This window comes from Micromys minutus, assembly GCF_963924665.1.
Source record: "Micromys minutus genome assembly, chromosome: 14".
Taxonomy (NCBI): Eukaryota; Metazoa; Chordata; class Mammalia; order Rodentia; family Muridae; genus Micromys; species Micromys minutus.
This window is the reverse complement of record NC_137983.1, coordinates 53,279,745-53,303,017: the sequence shown is the minus strand read 5'-3', so window position 1 is coordinate 53,303,017 and position 23,273 is coordinate 53,279,745. Positions and strand designations below refer to the sequence as shown.

The 23,273-nt window shown below is 43.7% G+C and overlaps 1 protein-coding gene across 4 annotated transcripts; it reads right to left on the bottom strand.

The window, feature by feature from the left end:
• Positions 1-200: 200 nt before the first annotated feature.
• On the bottom strand, positions 201-21,700 carry ANKRD10 (ankyrin repeat domain 10). Of its 4 annotated transcripts, none has more exons than XM_080929100.1 (6): positions 21,395-21,700; positions 19,205-19,357; positions 15,723-15,814; positions 6,398-6,633; positions 4,283-4,378; positions 201-1,528 (listed from the first exon to the last, which is right to left on the bottom strand). In XM_080929100.1, exons 1-6 carry the CDS (start codon positions 21,599-21,601, stop codon positions 1,065-1,067), a joined length of 1,248 nt encoding a protein of 415 aa, XP_080785226.1. In that variant the 5' UTR covers positions 21,602-21,700; the 3' UTR covers positions 201-1,064. The 4 variants fall into 4 exon arrangements, with proteins under 4 accessions (XP_080785226.1, XP_080785229.1, XP_080785227.1 ...); XM_080929103.1 differs by lacking the exon at positions 21,395-21,700 and adding an exon at positions 20,809-20,909; XM_080929101.1 differs by lacking the exons at positions 15,723-15,814; positions 19,205-19,357; positions 21,395-21,700 and adding an exon at positions 11,063-11,571.
• Positions 21,701-23,273: the final 1,573 nt, after the last annotated feature.

The following is a 23,273-nucleotide window of genomic DNA, read 5'->3' as shown; positions in this document are numbered from 1 at the left end:
GCAAACCCATTAAATGGAGCACGAATACAAACCTTTGAAAGCAAACACAACCCAACGGCAAACCTCTTTCCCACCTTATGGCTCCCACCTCAACCCCACCTACAGAGCAGGCTTGAGGCAGATCAGCAGTGAGCTTTTTTATTCAATTTGTAAAGAATAGTTTGAAAACAAAATGACAGTACACTCTTAAAACATTGGCTTTGTCACCTCACAGTTTATTTGAACCAATATCTATTACAAAAAACAAAAGTCATTGGGTATTTGCAGTATAATCACTAGTTGCCTAAACAAAAGCTAATTTCTATAAAACCATGAATTTAGTGCAGCTTTAATAAGAAAAACCCAAAGTTCTCTCTGTTAACTAGATATATAGTGGTGTGTGTGTGTGTATATATATATATATATATTTATTTATTTAAGCATAAAACCTCAAAAAACAGTAACAAAAAAATAGGTCACCATAGTAAAATATTCTGACCCAACAGTTCCTACAAACAGCAACATCCACTGTATATAAAGAAAACCATTGTCTGTGGTAAAAAAGTCTAGAGATCAAGTATAAATGTGGAGTAAAAACAACAAACCCTAATCCATCCTGGGCAGAGACTGTTTCTAAGGAAACACAGGCAGCAGTCTACACAGGGAAGGGGGCTATCACACCCGACCACCGAGCGCACCTGCAGCAGTTTCAGTGAAGACACAAAGGACAGTCCCCTTCCCGGGGTCACGCAGAGGCTGCTCCTTGCGCAGGGAGGCACTGTGTTGTCAGGAGTGCTACAGCAAACAGTAAAGGGGAGTGATTTGAAATGATGCCCAAATTGTCCTGATCAAATAGAATTCACAAAAGAAAAAAGGGGTTGGGGGGGAGCTGGTGTCAAATAAGAAAGCCCTCCCAGGAGGCCTGCTACCCCATGAGAGTGTCTATATAAAACTCTGCACACTGCAGCACTCACAGGGACTATGTGAAGGAAACCAAGGACTCTCAGAAAGCGGAGACACCTACAGCACAGGCTGTGCAGCTTCCTCAATGCTGGCACTGCAGAGGAACCGAGGCAGCCCCGGGCTCAGGAGCCGTGGTGCAGTTGCATCGCACCCAGCACGGCACTATCATAGCGCTGCTCCACCCGCACACAGCTCGAGTGCTCCAGCACACTGCTCAGCTCAGGGATGCTCTCAGCAGTGTCCCCAAAGCCATGGTAGTGTCCATAGTGCAAGCTCTCCCCGAGGTCCCCCACCCAGGAAGGCCTACTGGCCACACAGCTACTTGGGCTCCCGTTCAGATGGAGAGATCCACACATCTCAGGGTTAATGCCCATGGTCTTTTCTGGCTCCTCAGTCCCATTAGCACAGACAGGACCCTGGCCATTGGGAAATGGCTGTCCATTGCTAATTCCATTAGATCCTGTTAAGCACGGGTTACTCCTGCTCTCCATCCCATTGAGCTGGGTCGCGCAGGGGAAGTCCAAATGTCCATTGATGACACTTCCATTTGTCAATGTATTCAACACGGAGCTACTGTTTTTCATATCTGCATTAAGAAATACACCTGTCACCAAAACGCAGACCAATGGGGAAGGAGAAACTCACAGATGTTCAACTCTTGCCACAATTATAAAAGATTTTGGTTTGTGTTCTGTGGCTCATTTTTTTCTTCTGAACAAACCAATTCCCTTATCAAGGTCACAGGCAGATTTGAAGTCTTAACATATGCATTTCAGTAGCCTCAGAGAGAGCTCTGAAATGTAAGCTGTCTACCAAGGTGACCCTCAAAGGACAGTAAGTCATTCCCAGGAGGGCCCATCAGAACCCAAGGAAACACTCTTCACTTAAGACACAGAACTTTTCTAGGCAAGGGGAAGGCAAATGGAGTGATCTGCTGAGGAAGCTCCAGCTAGTGCCAGCTGGGTCCACTGCCAGAGCAGGAAGCACAGGCACAACCACTAAAGAGACGGCCTTTGTCCTAGCAACCCCATCTACACACAGCCCACAAATGCCACTCAGCTCCCTGTCACAGCACAGAAAGGAGCACATCTGAGAGGCTCTACTGAATCCAGCTTCAGCAGTCACCATCAGAGCCCAGGTCTCACATCTGGTTATAAAAGCATTTATAAATTAGTCCACAAATCTAAAAGTCCACTGACAAGATGACACTGTTCAGAAAAAAGCCCATCACAAAACATGTGGGCATCTAGAATTAGAAAAACAGAATTAATGTTGATGCTCACGGGAATTTACGCAATATTATAAGCACTATCTCATGTGGTAATACTGAATTTTATCTCCATGTTCTGGGCTGCTAAGAAAGACATGACACTAACTCCACACAAGCTCAGTTCTAGTGGCTTATGGAGGAAGACCCATGTCCAACACACTAACTTTCCTGTATCTTGTCATGGACTGTGGTTACTAAGCAAACAAAAACATCCAGATCTCTCCAATCAACTTTTTCCAAAAGTTAGTAGAAACCATAACTTAGACACTGGCACACGTTTAGAGGATATTTTCACCTAATATCAGTGTTTCTCTTTTAAACAATCCAATATTAAAAAATGAATATTTCAAAGACTAGGAACAAAACCTAAAAAACAAATAAAAAAAGGAAAAAATGTGTGTATACATACATATATATACACATTTTCCCCCAAAATAAAGTATAAAATCACTGTTTTAGGAGATAACTCATAAATAACATGGTAAATTTCAAAGTAACCATTGTCTGTGCAGACAATATTTTTCCCATTTAGTGCACAGCTGAAGTATATCAGTTTCCCTATGTGATTTCAAAATCAAAGGGCAGAAGCTGGAGATCCGCAGTGACAGACAGCTCATTCAATTCCCTCCACACTCCTTGCTCAGCTAGGGACAGAAACCACACTCATTGGGCAGAATCCACACTCATTGGACAGTCCAACGATGAAGAAGTCCGTCCCAATGGGTCTCAAAAGCAAGGGACATTAAAAAGATGATAGGATCATCTCACAGCTTTTCAAAAAGTGCAAAAATGCATTTAAGGAGGAACGCCTTATTTTTGTGCAGATCTTAGGGCCATGGTAGCTGTCTCTACAGGCTTTCTGTGGACACAGGTGCTACTCACAGGAGTTGGCAAGAATCTCTAGGGAGTCCTAACTAACACATTTCTTCAGTCAGACAGTACTGAAAACGTCAGGAGGCCCACATGGGCCTTCTGACACCCAGGACAAACTGGCTAGAAAGAAAAGCCTGCTCATGAGCTCAGCACAGGCCTGGCTATTAACAGAAGAGAGTGAAGTGCTTACTGCTGCCTGACTAGGGAGGGACAATGCTGTTTCCATAAGGGAGAGGCTCTGGCTTCTGACACTTTTCCTCTGTTAGGCAAAACAGCCCCCTTGGACAAAAACCCGTTTTAAATGCACGCTGAGTAAACTATTCGAGGGTGAGCACTCAGTTCATTTAATTATTTGGCCAAAGGTAGCACCACCCATGACTGTGCAGAGCAAGTTCTGGGCTTGAAAATATTCCCTGTGGGTCTGGAAACACAGATGACCTTTTATTCCCAGTGAAGAAATGAATGTGAAGACATTGTAACAAAACATTTTTATAAAAAAAAAAAAAAAAGACACGTTGTTTTAGTTGTCACCTAAAGAATGGAGAAAAAGCATATGCCAAATAAATACATCATTTCAGAAATCTAAATCTATGAAAACTCAGCTCCTTTGGCTTTACTGTAAAGTGTTATAGTGTAGTATGTTGGACACTAACACACAAAACACTGCTAAAAATGGTCTTCAAGGGAACGCTAGACACCAAAGCAACCAAGAGCGTGGGGCAGATAGCCCACCCCCTCAGAGTTCCCCGCGTTTACAGTGAGCTGTTCACCTGCTGGGCTGCCTACAGAGGATGAGCACAGCATGTGCAGAGCTACCCAAGGGCCATGTCAGGAACCATAACTAGACCTCACGAGGAACAAGCAAGGCACGTCATGTAACAGCTTCAAATAAACAGGGAGATTGCACTAATTCTCATAGCAATAGAATTTACCACAAACGCTTAATTCTTGTATCTGTACAAGTGCCAAAAAATGCAAGTTATAATAGAACCCTTTTCAAGACACTGGACAACAAAGTGCCAAGTTTGAGAACTCAGAAATAGTAAGCATACTGATTCTTGCAACGACAAGGGGTTTGCATTGCTGAAACAGTATATATTTCTATTTCTTTGGGTCCAACAGAACCACTCTCCTGTTGTTTGGTGTCTTCGACCACTGGGGTGTTGTTGCAGCTAACAGGAAACTGTCCAGTCCCACCTGATACAGCAGCAAACTCTCTGTCAACATGCATTCTGTCAGCATCATCTTCAGCCTCACCGTTTGCTAGAGGCATGGTATGATCCAGGCTGGGAACTACACAGGAAATAAGGTTTTAGATTTCTGTGTCCATAAAGAGACCAAAGACATGCTTTGCATCCACCTGTATCTACACTGCCAGCTTTACTACTGTCAAGAAAGATCACTAATAAACTTTTGCATTACTGTGAAATTACTTTTTACAATAAAAAATGTTTAAGTGTGCAATTTCAGCTCAAAGTCACAAATTCCAGATTTTTGCTTGTTTCTCTGATGTCAGAAGTTCTAATCCTCATGCGGGTCTTTGGGGAACACAAGAGGATTGTGTGACCTGCAGATAATGTATGCTTTCCTGCCTGCTCTGCCCCACAAGTGAGTTCCATGACACGTACTGAGACGGTATGAAGCATTCAGAGCAGTCTTGACCTTTAAAAACATCCACCACTTTCACTAAGAAAGTAGAGCTCATCCTCAACCCCTCCCAGCAAGGTCTGGTCTGAGCTCCTAACAGAAAACTGAAGCCACACGGGCACAGACTAGACAGCAGAAAGGAACTGCTGTCACATTACCTCCCCTTGCTTAGACTGCCACCCCATGTCTGAGGCTGGAAGCGCACCCTTTCCTCTCACCTATGCCAAAACTCAACAAACCTCTCAGGACCAGCCCCTCTCTGACAAAGACCTCTAAGTAAAAATAGTTCCAAGAACTGCTACTACACACTGCTTCAATGGCTCCTACTTCAGTCTGTTCTAAAGCACAAAGAGTGAGCTCACTGTCCAGGTGTGGCTCTTGCAATCAAGAAGCAGAAGCAGCCACAGCAAGTTTCAGGTTAGCCGTAGCCACAAAGTGGCCTGTATCAATCAATCAAAATAAAGACTGAAATGTCATGTGCAGGAAATTTTATGAACTACACATTATGCTAAATAAGCTAGACACAGAAAAATAGTGCTTCTCTTACATGTCGAATTCAGAGTAAATCTCTGTGCATGTGCACACACGACTGGAGGACTAGTAGGAAGGGGTATTAAGCACACACACAGATTACAATGCCAAATTAGACCCTATGTTAACTACTTAATTTTTTTTTTTTTTTTTTTTTTTTTTTTTTTTTTTTGAGACAGGGTTTCTCTGTCCTGGCTACCCTGGAATTTACTTTGTAGATCAAGCTAGCCTTAAACTCAAAAGATCCACTTGCCTCTGCCTCCAGAGTGTGGGGATGAAAGGTGTGAGCCACCACCGACAGCAAAGAAGCTCTTATTCACTGGTGATTATAGACACCTCAGGCAGCTAAGCTGTTCCCAGGCCTGGTGCTTCCCTTCCGTGTGCATTCAAACAGCTCGTTCACTGGGTGACATCATCAGAACCTTCCCATTTTATTTAGTAAAATAAAGGAAAGCCAGTGACTGGGCCGGGTGAGGGAGGTGGAGAGAAGGCAGAGGTCTCAGAAGTCAGAGGATGAGGAGAGTTTGTGGCAACATGGAGTGTCCCAAGGACCAGCTAGACCCAGGTGGTACTGGCGTTAAATAACTATGAACATTAAGGATTTTATAAGTCTAGTGTCTCATATAGAAGGGCAGTTTGTATCTTTGTCTATTTGATGTAATCTTGTTGTGTAGAGGGTTTGTGGATTGAGAGTTGAATATATAAACCTGTATGAGTTGTATTTATGTGGGATTTTGGGGTAGAGAAACACCATGGGGAGTTGTGAGAATGGAATGAGATCCGGGTGGTGGTTTGGACTGGGTGTGCACGGCTCTGTATCAGGGTTGGGCCTGAGGAGTGAGACCTCAGGGCCGGCATAGAGATAAATCAATTTTTATTTTTTAATATCTACTGCAATGAACGGGTTCTTCAGAAATGGTGTTTTGCTGCAGCAGACTGGTGAAGAAGTGTTTCTAGATCTCCCTTTCTTACAAGCAGTCCATCCTACAGTGCGTCACAGGGCAGTTCTCCAAAGTCCTCACACAGGACTCTCCAGGTACTTACTGTCTGGTACAAAATGACTCTCAAAGTTGCTTTTAGCCATGAAAAAGGGCAGGAGGACCCTTGTCTTTTCCCGTCACCAAAAGGTCTCACCTCTGGTTCTAGCTTTCTTCACTCCCAAAGATTCTGAGTCTTCCAAGCATCTCTTTCGATTTGTTCCCAGGCTAATGTGATTGGGAAGTATGTTCTCATGACCTCCACTTAAGGTGCCATTAGGACAGAAACGGCTCATTTGATGGTTCTGGAGGCTCAAGAGAAACTGGGTGCACTCTTGGAAACCCTGGGTTTGTGCAATGTCTGCTGCTGTCAGGCCACTGGCATTTCTCAGGCTGTACAACACAAAAACAATGAATTACACCCCACAGCACTTGACCTTGGTGTCTGCTCCTGCCAAGCTGACTAAACTATCTGAAAGCCATACAGATCTACAGCAAATCTTCACTAAGGGAGCAGTTAATCAGCCTGGTCTGTAACTAACTTCTCCTGCATATATTTGATTTGGAAGACAGTTTAAAAAAATCATATACTAAACTTAGAGGGTATCTTCCTGCTTGACTTCTAAAAGCTGCATCATCTTATGTTAGTCTGAAGAATCTAAATTTAGTCTAACTTCAGACTTCCCCTGAGACAGATGCTGTACTGCCTGCCCCTAAGCTGAAGCCCATCCTTTAGCTGAGTAAATGAGTACAAACAAACATGTTCTGACAACATTGTCCATGGCATTCACTTCAAGTGGCTCCCTGACTACAAAGTCACAGCTTAGCAACAAGCCAGATTTTTGGCTGGTATGTGACACTCTTAAGTGGAAGTTCAGAAGGTATCCTGACAAAGTGAGCTGCCACTGGCTCCCCTCTCAGACAAGGTGAATTAGATTTCAATAGATTTGGTCCTCCATAGGAAAGTTTGCTGACGTGCACCATGTTGGCATGCTAGAGCGCCTGGGTGGACGTTTCTCTGAAAAAGCTGCAGTACTGCCACAGGAGCTCATTCCCTAGGCTGAGGCCGACTCTCCAAAAGAAACTTATGTGTCTCTTGGTGATAATTCTAGTAAGTCATTGATGAAAGATATACTGGGAGAGTTTAAGCCAAAGAGCTGAATAGGTAAGAAATAGCTTAATTTGTAAACAAGAGAGAACAGAAAACCGAGGGAAGGAAAGGCTCTGTTAAAGCTCCCACAGAAGGCAGGAGCACGTGTTGCTCTGAGAGCAAACTGCAGGGAAGCAGCACTGTTAGTTTTGGGCTCATCGACTGGTACTGGATATAACAACGGTGAGAGCTTCCATACCTATGCAGCCAGCTATTCTCCACGCCCAACCAAGACGTGATGAAATGAAGGCCTCGCTTTGTATCAGAGATGAGCAATCCAAACCCTGATGCTTGCGCTTGTTAGGGTTACTGTTAAGGCAACAAACAAACAAACAAACTTAAAAATAACTATAGACTCAGGGACAAATAATGGTTCTTAGTTCACAAGGATAGTCACAGCCTTGTACTCTATTTCCAGTCAGTGATCACATGCATGAGGAGGCTTCAACTTCAGAAAGCTTTACTCAATAAACATACCTACTTAAAAAAAAGAGGAAATATGTATCTGAAAGACAGACTCAAGTGGAGTGTGTGTGTGTGGTGCATGTGGGTCTAGTGTTAGTGTGCATGTGATAAAGGTTGACTATCTTCTTCAATCTCTCTGCATCTTGTTTTTGCAGACAGGGTCTTCCACTGAGCCTGGAATTCACTGATGTGGCTGGCCAGTGAACTGTATGATTTCCCTGACTTTCCAATACCCGGTGATCCAAACTTGGATAACAAGCTCTGTAACGACTTGAGTCATTTCCTCAGCCTTCAAGTCCAGCTTAATGAGACACAAAGAGGCAAGACTTGAGAATCCCAGAAATCAGTGGCACTTTCTTAAAAAATAAAAAGCAATCATGTACAGGACCAACAGAAACTAGTTGACATTTAAGTCTTCAGCACTATGAATTCTGATGTAGTCATTTCAGCACAAAATTGGCAACCATCACTTTTATTGTTACATTTGTGTGTGTGTACCTGCGTATTTTAGCCTGTGTGGGGATCAGAAGACAATTTGTTAAAGATTGTCTTCTTTCATTATATGGGTTCTAAGGACTGAACTCTCTGGACCATTTTACTAGCCTCCAAATGATTATTTCTATAGATGAATATGGTCTTGTTCATCAAAATCAAATACAGAAACAAGAGGCCAATATTCAACAGTAAGGAAAGTAAACACACTAGAAAATCTCCAATATATTACAGTGGGCTAACAGTTTGTCTCAATTACCCATGTAGCTGTCAACACTGGAGATTTCCTCTACACCAGAGCCAAGCATCTTCCTACACGGCTCAAGGCCCCAACTCTCAAACTTAAGAAGCTGAAAAAAAAAAAAAAAAAAAAAAAGAGGAGAGCTCGACCTCATTTTAGCATTTCGAAACTTTTACCGTGTATCTGGTGCCTCTCACTTGCTTCACTCATTGTTATTTGATGGCAAAGTAGACCTCTCCTCATTGAAGGAAAGAGAATGTGTGACTCCTTCAAGGCTGTCTGTGAGCTGAGCCCCTCATGATAGTCTACCTGTGCAACTCTTTTGGGACTTTTTTCCCCCTTAACTTTTCCCGTTTTTATGATTTCTAGAGGAAAGAGGCTTGTGACTCTTACTAATCTTGAGTACAGTTTTTTCCCCCTCCGCTTTTCTGTCCTCAAATAAATTAATGTCTGCTCTAAAATAGCATTTATTTACCTATCTTTTTTTGGAGAAAAAAAAAATCAGATATCAGTCCTAGCAGATTTTGCATGTAATTTGGTAGCAAGTAATGACTACAACTCAAGACGATGAAGAATTATGTAATAAAAGGCTCTATGTTTTTATTTTTATATGCAATTATGATTATTAGCACACTATAAGACTACAAACCTCTGCTTTTTAATGTTGATTTTATTCATTATCACTGTTTATTTACTATTGGCTTCATAATTTAAATTATGAAATTATTGAACAAATTAAATGACAAATTTTGATCACCAGAGTTCATGTTAATTGTGGGGCTTTCAGGTGTCTAGAAACTTTTGGTTAACATTTAATGCAAAAGTACTAGATACATATAACTTTGAATTTTAAGGGACTCCCTAATATGTAAACTATCTTTTTTCTTAACGATTTATTTATAATATATCAGTACATTGTAACTGTCTTTAGACATACCTAGAAGAGGGCATCAGATCTCATTACAAATGGTTGTGAGCCACCATATGGTTGCTGGGATTTGAACTCAGGACCTCTGGAAGAGCAGCCAGTGCTCTAACCACTGAGCCATCTCTCCAGCCCATACAGTATTTTTTTCTTTAATCTGGAGTTATAAAGTATGATCTTGAAAGTGCCTGAATTAGGAGAGAGAGAGAGAGAGAGAGAGAGAGAGAGAGAGAGAGCGAGAGAGCGCCAACCTTGCATCAGCAAGCAGAGCCAGAGGTCAAGCTAAGCCTCTCGTATAATTTTCAGGACCAGAAGTAAACATGAGCAAGAAACAAAAATTCTAGAAAGTGTACTGGACACATTTGTGCTACACAGTATCTTTAGAGGCAATGATTTTGCTTGACTGTTTTCATACATGCTTGCTTTATTAGCTCACATCCAACTTCAGTGTTTTAACGGAATACTCCAAGTTAACTGACCTCTGACCTCTATGCAGTACTCCCAGTTTAAGGAGGTAATTTCACCTTTCCAGTCCTAGTGTCTAAAGTTCCGTGGGAGGCAGGTACATGAATGAACCAAACAACTTGTTTATGACCTCCATGTCCACTTTGGGTCAAATGCTTGCTGACAGTCTATTCCTCCACCTGTGATTCACCAATGTTTATCAGAGTGTTTTATGACTAAGTAGGGTATACATACACAGACTCTAATGAGGTATCAATAGACATAAGTGACCTAGGAGAAACGGTCCTAATGCCCATATAAAAATATTGAAACGAAGTCTATTAAAAACTCTAGTCTTGTTGAAGCTCTGAAAACAACTTTGAGAAGGAAGTTGGCAAGATCAAACTTCCAAGCTGCTGAGCTCAGTCTGTGGCAAACAATACTGCTCCTGCCCACCAGTCCCAGCTCATGTCCCCAAGAGGAAGAGGAAGAGGAAGAGAGTCCCCTGGCCAGGCCATGCTCCGCAGTGTGGAGATCAGAGCCATGCCTCTGCAATGCCAGGTAGCTCCAGCTCTCTGCTAACCTTCTGAGTCAGGAAACTAGCACAGGGAGCTACAAACCAAATATTTTGCCAAAGTGGCAAAAATAAGCCAAAGTGTCAAACACAATTTTCTGTAAGAATATTTAAAATGGAGTGTTAAATTCAACTCGCACAAGAATCACTCCCAGGGAACTTTAGAACTGTTAGAAAAACCAGCTACCCCTTTGATTTTCCACTTACAGTGTCACAATACCAGAACAGAGAAGCTGTTCCAATGTTTCCTTTAATTAAATAATAAAACAGATCAGGAAATATCTAGTTTTCAGAACTCAAGGTGTCACACCACCATTGTCAATACTTTCTTTGTGCTAATGCCATGTGACAATAAATAACCACAATTTTTATATAAATATTTCTGTTAAAATTCTGATCTGAATTTAGCTATTGTTAGTTTACAAATAAAAAGGTAGATATCATAAATTAGGGTAAGCAAAGCATGCAAATCTAAAGAATCTATATCTGAATTCCTAGATTAGCATTAAAACCAATCACCGCAACAAATACCTCAACAGTATGCTTGTGTGCAGAAGGGAAGCCATACTGAACATTCAATGCCACAACCGTAAGGTTTCGGAGAAGCACCTGTGGCAGTTTCAGCAGTTTCTATGTGAGTGCTCCCCCTTTCTAGGATTACTTGAAAAAAACCAAGTCAATTCGAATTACGCAGCTGTAAGACATTGACATGTGTAGTTTTTACAGATTCAGAATCTTCTGCGTGACTTAGAACGGGCATGGTTCATATACAGGAAACGTCAATCATAAGGGATCACATTTGCAGGCAACACTGAATTAAAAATACATACACACACATGAGGTGCAGGAGCAGCCACAGAGCTAAGCCACTGGTGTGTGGCCACATGACTGTTTCGTGCTGACTTTAAAGAGTTACCTCTGGGAACTTTAGCATGAAGCCAATTTATGTCAAGATTTCAACAAAAGTGTAACTTTGTGGACTGAAGCCCATCAACTCACGATTCTGGTTACTTTAAAATGTGTGTGCTGTATCGCAAATACATTAGTAACTATTCCTAGATGGAAATAAGCAAATAAATGGAATCATTACTAAAAGATGAAAATAAAAACATTCACTAAATGTCCATTTGCACAGACAAACATTAGCAAACATCTTTTATCGAAACAAGAGAAACACAAGTGCATCTGTAACCCTTTGGTGTCCAAACATTATCAGGAAGACGTCCAGCAATGCACTCTTCAGGTAACAGGAAGAAACTATTTTTAAAAAGTTTCTACCCAAATAAATTTGGTGCCAAGTTTTCATTTCAAGTTCAACATTACTGAGGAGGCTTAGCATTCCAAGTGAATTGCAATTATGTTTGCATACATTACGATACTTAGCATGTTCCAGTGTGACTTAACAGAAAGAAAATTGGTATTTGGAAATTGTTGGTTTGTTTTTAAAGCACTAATTAAGTAAAAAGCAACAGTTAAAGAAACAGCAAATTCCACTTATTTAAGTTACTAATAAAGTAATTTTAAGATATGTCTGTCACCTCTGGAGCCCTGTCATACACTGACTGCTTCTACCTGTAGGCAGACACACAAAGCTGCCTCCATCCTGCAGTTCCTGACGGAGGAAAAACGCAGCAGCAAGATCAGAGAATCTGTGGTAGGACAATTAGGAAAGGGGCAACATGTGTGGGTGGAGAGAGTGCTAGAGCATTAGACCAATTCAGTCACAATGCTCAGATATCTAATAGGATCACCGTTCTGAGGGAAAAATACATCAAGATGAATTAACCTTCAGCATAAGTGAATGGCTAGCTAACACAGTAATTCTTGGTTTTGTCCCGGAGAAAAGTTACAAGTGGGCTTCTCACACAACACATTAAATAAAGATGTTCATGATATGTGCCTCTCCTAGTGGTAGCCCTGCCTCTAAACGGAGTCCAGGTGAAGCAAATACACCTGCTTCATAAGTACAAAAGCCTAACAGCTTCTCAGTAGTCTGCAACTGTGGCCTATAGCCACTTCTGTCAGAGACAACTGAGCTCATTTCACTATGAGGTGAAGGAGCCTCCTTATAATGACCCACAGACCTTATTTCTGCCCACTGCTGCTGCTTCAGCTGTTTAGTGAATATTTCAAAGGTTGCCCACTACATCTACCATAAAACACAACCTCTAATGAAGTCATGTTCTAAAGAGGAAAGATTGCTATCAGCCCTGCCTTCCACACTGTGTAAGACTGAATCAGAAAAAAGCACAATATGCATGTGCATACCTTGATTCTGCCCAGAGAGAGGAAAATACTATTTTAGTATCAGGTGGAGTTGGAAACATCCTTTTCCTCAGTTACCTAAAATGCTCAAAGACTTTAATCATGAATAGCAAACTTTTGTCTTTTGTATACTCACACTGACTCCACCTTGTCTGTGTGGGTGCACAACCTTCTTCTACTCAGACTCTCAGAGTAGTGTCAGCAGTCAGGACAGGCACAGAAGAGAACTGCCACAGCTCAGCATGCTGAAACAGCTCAGTTCTGTTGAGTACACAAACATCATGTGTACCCACATTACTGAGATCTGACCCTGTGTATTTGGACTTCAGTGGACAGTGGCCAGCACTGACAACCACCACAGAAGCCGGAAACAGAAAGCTCATGTGGAAAGATAACTTGGCACCAAAAACTCAAGATTTAAATTTAGAGAAGAAAACAAAATTCTGTCAATATACTCACGTGTGGTGCTAGAAAATTTAATACGATGCACAGCTGCTGAAATGTGTTATCTTACAGTTGCAACCTACATTAACAAGTCAGTCACATGACAACCATTCTAGCCAGACACTTAGCAGTTACCCTCCTCTACCCGGTGACCAAAAAAGCACAACTTTAGTCTTTGGCCACTTTAATGTAGCAGATATATAAAAAGCAGAGTAGGAATTAAAAGCAAAGTCATCAATTTAAAAATAGCAGTATGAGGCAGCTTTTAACCTATTCACAGAAGGAAAGTTTAGTTTCCTAAATATTGTAGATTATAAAATGAATTAACAATTATGACCCATTCTGAAATGGAAAATACATGAAGTGACTTAAAATACATAAATTAATGTAAACCTTTGGTCTTAGGGGAAAGAAGACCTATCATGTGCTGGGACTGTATCTGGCCATGTAAGCAGCATTACTGAGAACCCAGACCTAGGCACTGCTATTTGGGAGAACTGCCTACGTAGACAGACTAAGCAGGATAAATATAAAAATGTGCAGATCAGACACCAAGAAGCAGTTTTCTCTAGATTATAGAGCGAATAACCACATATACAATAGCAATAAATAATGACTACTTGTGTTTTAAATCCAGGCCAAAGACTTCTAATTTTAAGAATTGCTTTTGCCTAGGTAGTTCAAGTTAAATTTCCTAAAAAATGTGAGAGCTCAGTCCAGGGCAGTCACCATAGTGCAGGGTCTCGAGGGGGTGGTTCCTGTACTGAGATGGGGACAGACTGGCACTCGAGGCCATGCTCAGCCACACCTGGTAGAAAAGAGACACTTGAGGGTCCTGTAACCAAGGACAGAATTGTAAATAAGATACTCATATTTTAAGATACCTACTTAAAAGGAAAAAAAAAAAAGGACATAGTGACAGATATTTAATGGTTCAAAGGATTAAGCTACCCATTAAAATTAAAACATCTTTGTAAGAAAATGTTCAGGACCAATTAAAATATTATTTAGAAAAAAGTAAACTATTTAAAAAAACCCCAACTTTAATTGTCCATTATTTCCATAAATGATAATTAAATAATTTAACCAATGGTTATCTATGACTGTATTTATAATTAAAGCTTGTTATTGAAGGTCTAAGTCTTTAAATATAAACACAGGAAATAAAATTGATTCTACAACTTTAAAGCAATTGAGACTCATATTAAATGTTTAAGATTATATAATACATATTCACATTATCAAGTTGATTTTTCATTACCTTACATCCCAACTAAATATAAACTGCAAGGGTCTCAGATGTAACAAGCAGGCCTCAAAGGTCCACTCCCGTCTCAGCCTCCTGGGTGCCTGCATTACCGCCATGGGCTAGCAACATGGGCAACACAGGCCGTGTACACTGTTAAGCACCCAAGCCTAAGCTAATGGTAAAACTTGACATTAAAGAAGGAAATGGAAGCTAAGTGACTAGGCTGAGCTCTGGACAGTCACATGCTCTAACACACATGGTCTTGCTACTCAGGACCTGCATTTAGAATTTACTGTAATATTAAGTCAAAGCAATAAAATGGAAACCAAAGGGTTAAACTAAGTTTGTGGGTCTTATTTCATCCAAAGTCTCAATTTTCACATTTCCTGTTAGGACAAAGTGGTTTCTAATTAACTAACTTCATGAATTCCTCATTAAGTTACAGTTAAGAATGAAAAGCTGGTATATCAGTTGTTATTACAGCTCTCTGCAGCTTACACTCAACATTTTAGGGATGAAAAACCGCATCCATTTGTTAATGCTGTCAACTGTAGAAGAAAAGTTTTACAATGTAAAAAAAGTTAAACAAACAAATATAATACCTAGATACACGTATAATGATGCTATGGCTAGCTAATGCTCTGCTCACCAGACCACATCTCTGAACTAACGTGCTCACACATTAGCACTGTTCTAAGAGGAGACAGACTGCAGATCATGGAAATTCACTAAAGGACATTCTAAACTCACCCCTCAGCACCAAAGGCTCCCAGCATGTTAAGTCTCCATGTGTGCAGCTCCAGGTTACTAGAAGCTGTAAATCATTAGGTCAAAGGAGACTCTATATGAAGCCTCTCACTGCCAAGGAAAAGCTGACTTAGAAGCAGTCAAGACTGTGAGCCAGAGGGACCTGCAAAAGCACTCTTCACCCTAATCCAACCCCTCCCCGTCTGAAGACCCGCCACGGTGACAGGACCACTCAATGGCACAGTCAGTGACATCTAATGGACGGACTGTTCTCTGCATTCCACTCTGATGTCTCACTGAGCCACGGGGAATGAAGCCTGTATCTGCTAGTAGTCAGTCTACCACAATTTCCTAACACCTCAAACAAGCACACTGTACTGCTAGTATTAGAAATAAAGAATTTTAAGGCTTTTGCTGCTCTAAACACTCTAGTCATAACATCTTGACTACACATCTCTAAGTGGAGGGATAATTAAAGACACTTACTCGGTATGAGCCCCGTTTCCTACCAGGGCACTGATGCACTCGAGGCTCCCTGAGCGGGCCGCCTTGTGAATGGGAGTTTCCCCCTCACAGTCCTGAAAAAAAAAAAAAAGAATGCATATGTTCAGGCTTAGCAGACATGTTTGCAGTGAGAGGCAGGAAATCAACACACCCTTGCTCTATCCTTGAAATAAAGTAATATGAGTAAAATCTAAAGTGGAACAGAACTGTGCTCTAGAGAAAGGAAGCTGAAAGCCAGGCAGCAGGGTATACTGCCCACAGCATTAGCTACAGGAGATTCAGTATTGATGGTGTGTGAGGGCCAGTAATGCTGATTTACTAATCATCTTATCCTGGAGCTTGGCACTAACTAATAATATGTTGTATAGAAACTCAAAATAACTAGCTTATGACTACTAAAGCCAATTCCCACATTACAACAGTCAGAATAAAAGAAAGCTCACAAGCAACCTAAAAGTTCAACCTCCTGGGTTGGAGAGATGGCTCAGTGGTTAGGTTAACAGTAGTTAGAGAACAGGCAGGACTACTTAGCCCTCGCTTTGTGATCTACACATCTGAAGAAGGTGCATGTGGAAGCAATCGTCAATCAAGAAAACCCAGAAACGCCTTGAATGGTGCTCCGGTTTCCATTACTTTTCTAAAGTACCCAGTGCTTTACAGTCAGTCTAGAACTATCACACTCTGGGAGGCAGAAAAGGGGAGGAGGCACCAGAAATCCCAGAGCAAACCTAGTATCTTAGTTTATAAAACAAACAAATGAACACCCCAACCTGTGAGACAAAAGGCAAAAATAAAAGGGCCAAAACCTACAAGACTTCACTTTCCTACAGACAAATCCTAACTAGACAGCCTTATGCAATGACTTATGATGTTGTACGCAAACTAGAGCCTAACTCTAATGGTGCCTGCCACCACATCCCAATTGGCCAGTTGCAGGGAGGACAACTGATTCTTCAAAATTTACAATCCCAAGACATGAGAGTTAATCTCTTGACTAACAGTGCCCCACTCCAATGGCTCAGGAGGCAAGACCAGTAACTTTTTAAAAAATATATAATTTATTTAATGTATATGAGTACACTGTAGCTGTCTTCAGACACACCAGAAGAAGGCATCAGATCCCATTACAGATGGTTGTGAGTCATCATGTGGCTGATGGGAATTGAACTCAGGACCTCTGGAAGAGCAGTCAGATCTCTCTCCAGCCTGCAGATAACTTTTCTTCACTAGTACTGAAGAGCCCCATTCCTATGAGGATTGAGATCTGAGAACTTAGCCCCCTGCCTGGTGCTGGGGGCTGAACTAGGCTCTCACACATTCGGCACATGTGCTCTACCACTGAGCTACACCCAGCCAGCCTATCCTTATTTTCCTATTTATCTTTTTAAACATTGGCTTTTGTCTGGTAAATACTATTATCCCTATGCGTTGGGCTGCCCCTGTCCAATAAAACCTAGTCACACCAACCAGAGATGATCTGCAAGTCTTTAGCAAAGCTGTCAGGAATGGCACAAAAAAACAGTAGCATAAGAACTAGCTCCATTTCCCTGTTGAAAACCTTGCAGCACTGAGTCCCAGACAGCAGTTTCTTTGTCTCAACTCACCTGACTGATGGTCAAGAAAGTCGATACAAACTTGACCATGAACTATTGGCAGCTGATACGTCAAGGGCTAACAGAAGAAATTTAAGTGGACACAAACAAGGTGAGAAACAAGCAAACTGTCTATTTCAAAATAGACCAAACGGTATGCAAGTCATTGTCAGGTCTATAGTGACCCCCAGAGCAGCAAATGGGGACTCAAGATGTTTTAGGTCCAGGTAAGCACTTGAAGTTGGGAAATTACAAGCAAGGCCTAGGAAGACTCTCTGGGAAATAGAACACGGGGTACTATCTAAGGGCATCTTAAAGAGTATCGGGGACACAGGGACACACCTGCAAGCATCTGTTGAAAACAATGAACTACCACAAGATGCTAGCTGAAAGGAACTTCTACCTTTGAAAAACCTCAAAAAACAGTACCAATTTCTTTATACCTTTCTAAGTTACATTTTGTTAACTACTTAAGGTTAACATATAACCTACATTCTATACTGACAGCAAATATGAGCTATTTTCATTCACCGAATTATTACCTGTGATTTATCGGTAGAGCTGGAAGCACAGTCTAGTAAGTGACCTGTCCAAACCTAGACTGTCAAGTGATCAGAGGACTTGGGCCATACAGTGCCTGTTCTGCTGAGACCAGGAAGCAACAGTGTGGATGTTAGCAGGCGGATAGACATGCCCCTGACCTGCAAGGTGAGGGTGCTAAAGAGGAGATTCATTCATATCAAAGAAGGAAAGAGTACGGAAAGACCTAAAGCTGCCCCTATGCATGTCTCGGCAACAAAAACTCTAAGTCTCAAGGAGAAAGAAAAAAACTACACGATACACCTTTCCTCCCTTTCATACTGTCCTTGTTTTAACCAGGGCCAAACACTTGTCATTTCTGTGTGAATAGCTAAGTTATCTTCAGAAAAGGGACCACAAGTGCCATAGCCAAGCAGGAGGGAGGAAATGAAGGTCCTTTGCACACAAGACGCTGACAGCAATTAGAAAACACTTAAGGGGCTGGAAAGATGGCTCATCTGCTAAGGGAGCGAACCGCTCATCCAGAGAACGAAAGCTCCGTTTCCAACACTAGTATCAGGGGGCTTACAACCACCATCTCCAGGAGAAACTAACGTCTCTGGCTTCAACAGACATGTGCACATATTTAAAGTAAAGTACATTTAAAAGTACAGGAGTGAAAAAGAAAAGAGGCGCTATCACAGCCACCAGCACTGCCAGCTCAGTGGGCGACACACCCTCTCTGTTCCATTTCAGACCATCTACTGGATGCTTCTCTACTATAGGCTGATAACATAAACAGATTTGGAGTACACTCAGGTAAGAGTCTGAAATATATCATAAAAAAAATCTGGCTCACATAACCTCTAACCTGTAGACTTATATACAAATGTCTCAAGTCATTCAGTTTTCTACTAAGGAAATGACATTTCTACACCTAGCCACCACACCCAACTTGTATGTAAGGGCAAATCAACCAGAAAGCTCATACAAGTCACCCTTTTGCATGCCTGGAAGTGTTTCAACAATATCTATGAAGTTAAGGCAACAGTGAGCTGGAACCAGGAAATCTGGGCTGTGGGCCAATATCCTTTATTATCAGCTGTGACCTTGGGCAAATCAAATCAGATCTGAGTGAGCCACATAAGAGGTAAAAGCACTCTATAAACTGAATGCACGCCTCCAGAGGAAAGGGCTTATTAGTCACAAGTAACCGAAGGAAGAAGATTTCAGTTCACCTCAGGTAAAGACATTCAACTCTAATTAAGGGCCCAATTTAAAGCAGCATCTTTAATAACTGTGGATAACGAACTGGAAAAACAAAGGCAGTGCCCGCCACTCAGGCCTTCTTACCGGTTTGTTAATGTTGGCCCCAGCTTGAATCAGCCAGACCAGACACTGAGGATGTCCTCCAAAAGCAGCAATGTGAGCTGGGGTCTGGGCATAGCGGGTGGTTGAGACATTCAGCGAGGCTCCTGCTCGAACCAACTGGATTAAGCACTCCAACTTCAAACACAGGAGGGAGGAAAACAGGCCATATCAGCAACCAATCAATAGTACACACTTGAAACTCTAAGCCACCAGTGGCGTTTTTGTTACCATTATTTTCTTCTGACAGTAATTTTCTCCCATCACTAAACAAAATGTTGAAAACATTTATGGTGAATGGTGTTCTTAAAACACATACACACACAAACACACACACACACACTCGCGCGCAAGGTTTTCACATTCATGATAAAAATGGTGATTGGGAGGCTGTAAAAACTGCCAAAACTGTCGTTAAGTATGGTAAACTCTTTATAGTCAGACTTTTCCATACCGTGCACAACCCCTCCACAAGGAATGGCTCATTCTTTATTACTTTTCCAGCCTTTAAAAACTGTGCAGAAATTAAGTATGCAAAATAGATAATAAAAGAGTGACACCACAGGTGACTAACTCAAAGGCTGGCAAGCACAGACTAGATACAGCCAGGGCCCCGCTGTGCTGGCCGCTCGTTATGAGTTCACTACATTCAACATGTGCCTTACACTGTGGCCAGGAATTTTTTGGTACTTAATTGTTCTCCAATTTTGGACTGTTTGTTTCTCCTCAACTGACCACAAGGCAGTTAAGAAGCTGTGCTTGGTTGCAAACAATTCCTGAGAACAAACAGCACCCGAACCTATCTGTAGCTCCAAGCAATAGAAGCTCGTCCTTACAAAGAATAGGTCATTTCAATAAACACTGAGTTTTTACTGACTGGCAGGCTACAAGATGTGCACAGTAGGCAGTGAACAGATTTTAAAACAACAGTATTCGAAAGTAATGGCTGAAGCACAAACTGGCAGTAAGGCCAACAAGTGCCAAGTGAAAATCAGTTAGTCAACCTTTAACGTGGACAGGTCCCAGGATTTGAACCTGTTGGCTATGCCATGTTCAACCCAGGAAACTGGGTTTGGAATTGTGAAGGGTATTTGTAAATGGGGCGGCTTGTAAAAGCAAGGTAGTTAACCTTCACAGTGGCCGGTCTTCCGGGAATAAAAGAGCCTCATAAATGACTGGGTACATCCTAAGGAAAATGTGCTGGAAACATACAGGAGGAGAGAGCTGGGGAAAGTGGCTCGGCCTTTTTGGCTCTAAGAGTTTTCCCTAATCGTTGGAACGGGTTTCCAATATGGTTCCACATCTTAAGACCATCCAGGTTTCTGATAGGAAAGCTCAAAAGGCACCGTCCTCGCCTCAGCTACAATACCGGTCTCCAAAGTCAAGTCTACAACTCGTTCTCCGTAGAAGTAAAAAACCTCCTTCAGCTTTAGATCAAATTCGGGACGTTAAGTTTGCCGCTTCTGGCGCAGAAGCACTTCTGTCTGCAGTTAACTAAAGCGACGAGAAGGTGGATTCCCAGCCACTACCAGCATCCACCCGCATGCCCCCCCAACACCAGGAGGGTGGGGCCAAATAGCGCAGCTTACACCGGGGGGCCTCGGCTGAGAGGGGCCCGGAAGGCCAGGCAGTGACCCCGCCGTCGGCCACAGCAGGTGGACTAGACATCCCCGGCTGCGAGGGCAGCGCCCATTCCTTCGTGTCTTAAGGGCGCCCTGCACCCGGTTTCCATTAGGTAGTAACGCGAGGCTCCTGGTTCCCCCATCGCCTAGAGCAATAACCTTCTACACGATGCCCCGGAGCCGGGTGGCCTCTGCGCAAAACCGCCTCTGCCCGCCCCGCTGGAAACAGCCACAAGTGTGCACATGCGCCCTGGGTCCTTCGGGGAACTGGCGAGACCGACCCCGTTTTCGCTCCGCCTCCCAGCACTCCCGGCGCCCCCCGAGGTCCTGGGTCGCACACCACCGCACATGCGCCTTGAACCCCCGGAGGCGCCACTGGCGCCTGAGCAGCTTCCGCGCCCCCACCCCCTGAGTCGCAGACAGCGCTTTGCTGCACATGCGCCCTGGAATCCTTGAGGGGCGCTGTTGCCGCGCTCTCTAGGCACGGTGGGGTGCACTCTGACCCTAACAGAACACCACGCGGAAAATGGCGCCTTAAAGTGCCCGCGCCCACCTTGCCGAAGTGCGCGGCCCAGTGCACGGGCGTCCAGCCGTAGAAGGAGTCCTCAGCGGCCAGGTGAGCGCGTGGCGTGTGTGGCAGCAGCGAACAGAGCGCGACCAAGTCCCCGTCGCGGCAGGCGCGGTGCAGCGGGAAGCGGAGCGACAGCAGCTCCTCGCTGGAGAAACCTGCCTCCACGCCCGCGCCCGCTCCCGCCGACATGATGGGTCGCTGGGAAGCTCGTAACTGATCAGCAAGAGGGACGTGCCCGCGAAGGCCTGTGAGTCTGCCGCCACTCGAACACAAAGGACAGGCGAGCAACTGCCGTGTCCCACCCGCAGCCTAGCGCGGCGAGCACTGAGGGCGGGACCTGGGCGCGGGGCGGAGCCTGCGCATCGACAGGGTGGAGCCTGAGAGGCCGCTGCCTCCGGCGGCCGGTACTCAGATTGACGCCAGGGAAGGGGCGTGGCCTACGCCTGGACTACGCGGCCCTGACAGGGCGCTGCCTCAAGAGCCAGGCGTGAGTGGGCGGAGCCTGAGTTTGGGGGCGGGGCCTGCGTCTGGACAAGGTGGGGCCTCACAGCCCGCTTCCTCCGGCTGGTGGTGCTGAGGCTGGCTCCCGGGATGGGGCGTGGCCTTGGCTCCGGAGCCGATTCGGGGTCTTCACTGGAGCGCCCCTTTAGGCGGCTGGTGTTGAAATTAGGGCGGGGAGGTGGTCACGGCTTGAGGAGGCCGCCACTGATGCCGACCCTGGAGGTGTAGGGATGGAGGGTGGGCCTGCACCTTAGCGTGGCCCGGGCCGGCTGTGATGGATGCCTGGGGAGGCAGCCACGCCTGAAATCTCTCCGGGAGCCCGCTGGCTAGGACACTAGGCAAGGCCAAGGCCGGGCCTATCTGATTGGCATCTCAAAGCCACGCCTTAACGAAGGGAGTGGAGTCTGGGATTAGAGCGGGGCTGCTGGGCGTGACCTCCGCGGGTGGGTGTGGCCAGGAGCGATTGGAGCTGGGCCGGTTCCTGCTGATGAGGATGCCTGAGGCGCAACTTCTAAATAAAGCTGCTGCTCTGCCAGACACATTCTCGAGTGGGGACTCGGGATTCTGGCAGCCGGCCCTGGCCTGCTTCCGCGGTTGCCTGAGTTCCTCCAATTAGTGTTTATTGGGCGCCTGTGGAGCACAGCTCCTCATTAAAAACCCGAAAACAAGGGTGCCGCTAGTTACTTCTCTATGCCTTAATTGGGATGGCTGCCCGGAGACCGAGCTAGAGAGGATCTAAAGGCCCTGGCGTCTGTAACTGTAAAACATGAGTCACGTGAGCAGGCTGGGCACCTGGTGAAAGATTTATTATCAAGAAAAATACACTACTGAATTCTCTTTCAAATGGTAAAATGGTATGGTCGTAAAAATAGGTTTCTTAATATTTGAAAACCACACCGAGCCATTAAAGGAGTGAACACTGTTCATGTACACTTACTGAAGGTTTTTCTTTTCCCCATATATATGTATTCAGTGTGTATGTTTTTCCTTGAGACTACATACTTGAGATTCAAACTACTGTATTGCAGAAACTGGGTTATGGAACTCATCCTCCTGTCTTAGCCTCCCAGCTGCTGGGATTATAAACATACCACCAGGCCGCATACCTAACATTGCAACATTAAGTAGTATAAAGCAAGTAATTAGGAACAGACAATTGATAAAGGGAAATTGTTAACCGGGGTGAACACATTACACAGCCCTCTATTCAAACAGTAAACACTCCTTGTGACTGATACTGAGAAATGTTCCAGTCTACACAGAACTGTGATGTTTCAACTCACTGAGCAATGACTAATGAGTGGGAAATATGAGATGCAGTCTGTCTGTGTCAAGTTCATAATCGATGAGGCAAGAACAT

Coding starts and splice junctions, on each gene's coding strand:
- ANKRD10 (XM_080929100.1), bottom strand. CDS start 21,601: ATGTCGGCGGGAGCGGGCGCGGGCGTGGAGGCAGGTTTCTCCAGCGAG. Junction 19,358..21,394: donor GGGCCGCGCACTTCGGCAAG/GTGGGCGCGGGC, acceptor CTGTGTTTGAAG/TTGGAGTGCTTAATCCAGTT. Junction 15,815..19,204: donor GGGCCAACATTAACAAACCG/GTAAGAAGGCCT, acceptor TTTTTTTTTCAG/GACTGTGAGGGGGAAACTCC.